Raw genomic sequence first — 5,997 nt, 5'->3', positions numbered from 1 at the left:
ACAACAAAGTAAAGCTATTTTTCGGCTACGAGCCGACAAGGACCCCGCCGTATTAGTCAGAGGTCCCTTTACTACGGTTCGGAGCCGCGGACCTTCAGTAATAGTAATAAATCACACAGCAATAGTACATTCACGTTGTTGTAAAAAGCATGATAATATATTAAGTAATCCAAAGTATTCAGAATACGTTACTGTCATTGAGTAACGTAACAGAATACATTACTGAATACATTTTGGGGCATGTATTCTGTAATCTGTAATGGAATACATTTTAAAAGTAACCTTCCCAACATTGAATGTACATATGTTCAGTTGTATAGTGTGCATGCAAGATTCAGGTGCAACAGCCAGAGTGCTACTTAACTAAATGACATGCATCTTTAAAATAGCACTAAAATTTCACTACAGTTAAGGAAGGAAAAAAGCTCAAAGTGAGTTGTTAAGATGATGAAGCAAAATGAAGAATCTGATGTTGCTCCTGTTTCAAAGGGCAATAAATAGTATTAGTTCTTTGTGTAATGGTAGCACATATGTGTACTACTTCTATTATAATGAAGCATGCAGTTGTAGTAAAACGAAGGGAAAATAATCTTGTGTCAAACTGAACAAACTCGTTCTCATCTCAATACATAAAACAGCGAGAACTGTGACAAACTGTCAGTATATGTATTGGGAGGTATGGGAGCGTGTTTGAATAAATCTATAAATGTGTTTTACGTGTGACATGAAAATCATGTCACACGTAAAACGTTCTAAGCATGTCCTACCGCCGCAAGTGACTTTGTATTGTATTCAATAGAGAACCCAGAGTGTTCTATGAGGACATGAAGGGTGCCTTTTGTGTTACTATGAGACACCTAGGGGCGTGATAAATCATCTGTTTGTTACGTGTTGGGAATGATAATGCTCTGACTGGACTTTAAAAAAAGAAAGTCTATTATAATGTATCATAATCTATTTTTAATATATTGTGTTTTTATTATGATTATATGTAAAGAAGACAAAAGAAAAGGAAGACCAAGTATTAGCTCATGTTTAAACAATGAAGGTTTATTCATCAAAATCATTTATGTGTATGTTTACGGAGACTTTGGATGTCTAGAGAACTTTCAGTAAACTGGATCTGTTTTTTATTTTGTTTTGTTTTTTCTTTTAATGTACTATGTTTCTTAAATCATACCTGTGGTATATTCTCTAGATATAATCATTATTAAATTAACTGTAATAAGAGAAATTTAAGTTCTAGTGTCAGTTCATGTGGGCTGAACTTAATTTGAGTCTGTGTTTCAGACATACAATGCTGCATTCAGTAGGGTGTATCTTAAAAAATATCAGTGGCTCAATATGTTAATGAGAACATATAAAAGCAGTGTGCCGTTATGTTAATAGCTAACCACAGTGAAAGTATTTAAAAAGAGGTAGCAGCTGTGCACAGCATCTTCAGACGTGTTGCCAAACTGAGCAGGTAAGAGAAAGTGGTTTAACTGACACTAATTTGACTGAGACAGAGACCAATATAGAGACAGTGTGTGTGTGTGGTGCTGGTGGTGGGTTTTTTCAAACTAGGTCAACTGTCCCACTTGCACAAACACTCTGAAACAGTGCTAGAAAAAAAAACCTCTAAACAAACAATCAAAAAACAAAACAAAAAAACAACCATTATTGAAGGTAGTACCTTTTTATGTGTAACAAAAAACAAAAGTCAAGAGTTACTCTTTACCACTGAAACATACTTTGATAATGGACTTTTTCTTTTTTTTTTTTAGAAAAAAGTTAATACTTTTAATTTATTATTTTTTTTAATTGAAATATCTTTGGTTGTCCAAGTGGTTTCTGTTCTTTCTGTACTTACTGAAATCCTGGTCTTTAAGCATTTATCAGCAATGATGCATTAGTAAATCTCATTACAGTGTACTCAAATCATGACTTTGGTGTTCAATAAAACCTCACATTATAATAACTGCTAACAAAACAAAACAGAAAAAAACAGTCATTTGTTTCTTTAATTCTTTATTTTTCCTATATTATTGCTGCTTTTTAAAATGACAATGACTGAAGAAATACTTAGAGAAAAGCTGACATTCTTAAAATGTACATGCAGATAATACTAATTTCATAAACACATATAAAATAAAACCTTAATGTGCCATTTAGGGAAGGGGTTATCTTTATGAGATAACAACGGTAATAACTGTTAAGGCTGATTTTTTTTTTTTTTTTTTTACATTTTTTTTCTTTAAAGCTCAAAATAACAATATCAGTGATCATGTTATCTTTTTATTTTTCTGTTTTTCATTTTCTTATTTGCAATAGTTACGTGTAAGCTAACCACATGCCGTGATTTTATGAAAGTCCAACAAATACATTATGTTTGAGGCTTGACAGAAGAATAGATGACAGTCTCTTCTTGACAGCTTGGATTAATGTCTGCTCTGGACACTTTTGGTTCTGTGTTGGACACAAATATATTAATTTATCAAGAAACTCTGTTTTTTATTGATACATGTTCGATCGTCCAGATAAAGAAATCCCAGAAATGTATTAGGTCATCTGAACATAGTGTTTTCAATGAAAATGCTACATCTAGACAAACAGAACAGAATCAACATTCTGGGATTTTTTTTTTGTTAAAGTGTGTGTGTGTATACCTTTTTTTCCCCAGTGACTTTTAACAGTGGCATACAGGACATCATTTGTTTCATATGAAATGTCTCCATCTAACAACAAATATAAGATAAAACCTGATGACTAAAATGCCTCATGTCACACAAATTATTATTCAACATTTACATGCTATTTAAGTTTTTAAAAGTCATTAGAAAACATAAATGACTACATTAAAACGTTACCATTCTGCTTCCTTTGTTTACTGACCACAGCATATGTTGCTTGATGTAGGGCAGTGGTGTCCGTGTCTTGCAGGACAGACATGTTTCAAAAAAATGGGTGGGGGTCAGACAGCACAAACTCATTAACATTTACGTCATGCTCACAATACATATCATGGTTAGAATATGATGGTTATATTACATATCTTTACTTTGATCAAGCCATATGTCAGAAGTCTGTGTGATAGTGTTAGATACTAATATTGGCAAGCTAAATTTTTGGATTGTGAGGTGCTTGGAACCAGTGCCACTTGGTTAATCTATAATATTTCCAGTCAAGGAACTATTATTAAATATATATATGTCTGTATTAATCTGGTAAATCATTATCATATTGACTTTGTTTAAATCCTGCTATATACTAAATCTCTGCATTTAAAAAATGTTTTGTTTATTTGTTTTTTCCCATTGCTCAGTAAGTAGTGTCAAGTGTTGTAAAGATGATTAAGTGAATATTTATGTAATGATACATGATAATCAAAATCAGCAGCTAATGCATTCATATAAAAAAACAAAACAGTTAAGGTTGTTTAGTACAATGATGCAAAAAAGACTGCAACTGTAACAGTAAGATTAAATGAATTTACAGTCTATTTCTGGGAGAGAACTTTTCTGTACCTTTGTGCTTCTTATGCAGAATCAGGGCCATTACCATCAACAACAGAGCCACCAATAAAACACAGATAACAGTCCACAGCAGAATTTGTTTTTTAGGGAATTCATCATGTGATATTTTAGGGACTTCATGTGAAAGATCAGTCTCATTGTAATGTGCTGGAAAGAACATGAAAATATTAAACAAGAAAAAAGACAAATAAAACAAAACAGGGATATATTTAAAAAAAAATCTAAATCACCTTCACGTTGTTTTAAAACAGCTAACCAGCTCTCGGGTGATTCTCCTGCTCCAGATATGCTGCACTTGTAGAGTCCTTCATTAGACTTGGAGACATTTTTGATGGTCATGCTGCTTTGATACCAGGTCCCTAGAGAAACACCATCTTTGTAGAAGTCAGTGATGTGTTCTGACTGAGTTTTCTTGTTTTTGCAATTAAGGGTCACCTCATTTCCCTCCATCACAGGGTAGGCAGGACTTTCCAAGATTACAGAACCAGCTGTGAAGTGTGATGAAAATATATTTTATGAATTACTTCATTACATTATTTAATAAAAAAAATGACTCATTTTTTGTGAAAAGTGTTAAAGAACTTAGGATTCAACTTATTCAAAAGTAACACTTAAAAAAACGAAACATTCCTTAATAGAGGTGCATTTCTACACACACAAACACAGGCACACACACATATTACTCAACATACCAGTGATAACAATGTTCACAGCCTCACTTTTTTCTCCATCTTCATTTTCACACCAGTATTCTCCACTGTGACTTTCAAAGGTGGGATAAATTGTGCAGGGTGATGCTGATGTGTTAGATGTCTGGGAAGAGTTTTCTATTTTAAGGGATTTCCACTTCACGATCCATTCAGTGATGCTGTTATCTTCCTCACAATGTAGAGAGATAGACTTGTATTCAAAGAACTGAAGTGTATTTGGAACAATGTGAGGAAAAACTGCATCTAAGACAAATATGTGAACAAAGAAGGCAATCAAATAGATTATCTGCTCTTAAAATAAGAAAAGAAAGTCTTTCAAAATCCGTAACTATAACAAAACACAACAAAGCGTTAAATTTGCTAGAATTTGCTAGCATGAAGTCTCACTGGCTCTAACCAGTGAGACTTCATGCTAGGCTGGATCTGCTTCTGATGAAATAAACACAAACCATTAAAAACTAAAGTATCAGAGCCTCAAACGCTTTTGAAGGTAGCTTCGTGAACTCAGTTTTTTCTTACTAAAATGCAAATAAATACAAAATATCATCATTTAAAATTAATTTGAATATTATAGGTCGTTTAGTAATCTAAACATCTTCGCTCATATCACATTTTTACAAATTGCTTCTAACTCACCAGCAAAGTTGCTGCGATCAGCTTGTACAGCCACAAGGACCAAAACCTCAGTCACTGTAGAAACAAATGAAATTCTGTGCATCAGACATATATGACAGCTAAAAATACGATTGTACAATTAATTGCTGGAATCGGTATTTACAAAGTCTAATGCTGAGAGTTGTAATCTCCATGATGTCTTGCTGCTGACTGCATGAGCTTTAGGCTGAAATACAACAGACAAAATGTAGGTTGGGACTTCCTCTTCCTGTTTAATTCATTTTTGATGTTGATGATGCAAATTGTACCAAGAATTATCTCTAAGACATATAACTGCTATGACAATAATGATGTAATAGAGATTATTCTGTTTCTAGCTAGTTGCAGTGTGTTTTGGGGAAGAAAATGATTGAAAATGTATTTATTTATTCATCAAATTGCAACTATAGAACTTCAAAACAAAGATTCCTGGGCTGGTGGGGAACAGCAGTTTTCATCATGAATTTCACCTGATATAAAATGATTAAACCTGAGATAAAAATTTTCCAGAACCTCAGTCCTCCATAGTATAAATTTCACTTACAATGGTTTTCCTTATCCTTCTGGGTGTTTATTTTTAATCTGAACATTTAAAAGCATTTCCACTTTCCACTATGCTGTAACTGAGCAAAGTGGAAAGTGAAAATGCTTTACTGCCAAAAAACATTTGAACCTAAAAATGTACAGCAAAGGGGAGCAATGATAGTCTGATGGGGCTGAAATTTGATTTTTTTACTGACAAGCCATGGAATTCCAAGATCAAGTTAAGTTTGAAACCACTGAGGCATGTAACACTGAGCACGATTTTACTGGGAGACTTTGGCCTTAAATTTAACTGAGTCTGAAGTCTTGTGATATTATTCTGTTATCATATGTTACCTTATATATGTAATCAAAGTAGCTGAATTATGATACTGCTGTAGATCATATTATACCCCTTAATATAGAGTGTGTGATCAGTATGTAGTCTTAGTTTGCATTATACTTCTGACTTAAAAGAGTGTGAAAATCATTAGATCTATTGGATTGACCTGTATTACTCGACACTGTTGAATGTGTTACACTGTTTCTTGACATTTCATACTGCTGAATCATGAAGAGAATGTTGTGTGCGGAGG

General features: G+C 33.3%; 1 protein-coding gene across 1 annotated transcript; it reads right to left on the bottom strand.

Annotated features, from left to right (window-relative positions):
• Positions 1 to 2,036: 2,036 nt before the first annotated feature.
• On the bottom strand, positions 2,037 to 5,060 carry LOC121812821 (high affinity immunoglobulin gamma Fc receptor I-like). The gene is made up of 8 exons (XM_042215912.1): positions 5,004 to 5,060; positions 4,862 to 4,915; positions 4,208 to 4,468; positions 3,746 to 4,003; positions 3,507 to 3,662; positions 2,850 to 2,915; positions 2,649 to 2,717; positions 2,037 to 2,448 (listed from the first exon to the last, which is right to left on the bottom strand). Exons 1-8 carry the CDS (start codon positions 5,032 to 5,034, stop codon positions 2,366 to 2,368), a joined length of 978 nt encoding a protein of 325 aa, XP_042071846.1. The 5' UTR covers positions 5,035 to 5,060; the 3' UTR covers positions 2,037 to 2,365.
• Between the last annotated feature and the right edge of the window lie 937 nt (positions 5,061 to 5,997).

The sequence above is a fragment of the Haplochromis burtoni genome, unplaced genomic scaffold (genome assembly GCF_018398535.1).
Source record: "Haplochromis burtoni strain Fernald_Lab_line unplaced genomic scaffold, NCSU_Asbu1 Contig_867, whole genome shotgun sequence".
Taxonomy (NCBI): domain Eukaryota; kingdom Metazoa; phylum Chordata; class Actinopteri; order Cichliformes; family Cichlidae; genus Haplochromis; species Haplochromis burtoni.
This window is presented reverse-complemented; position numbering and strand designations above follow the sequence as displayed.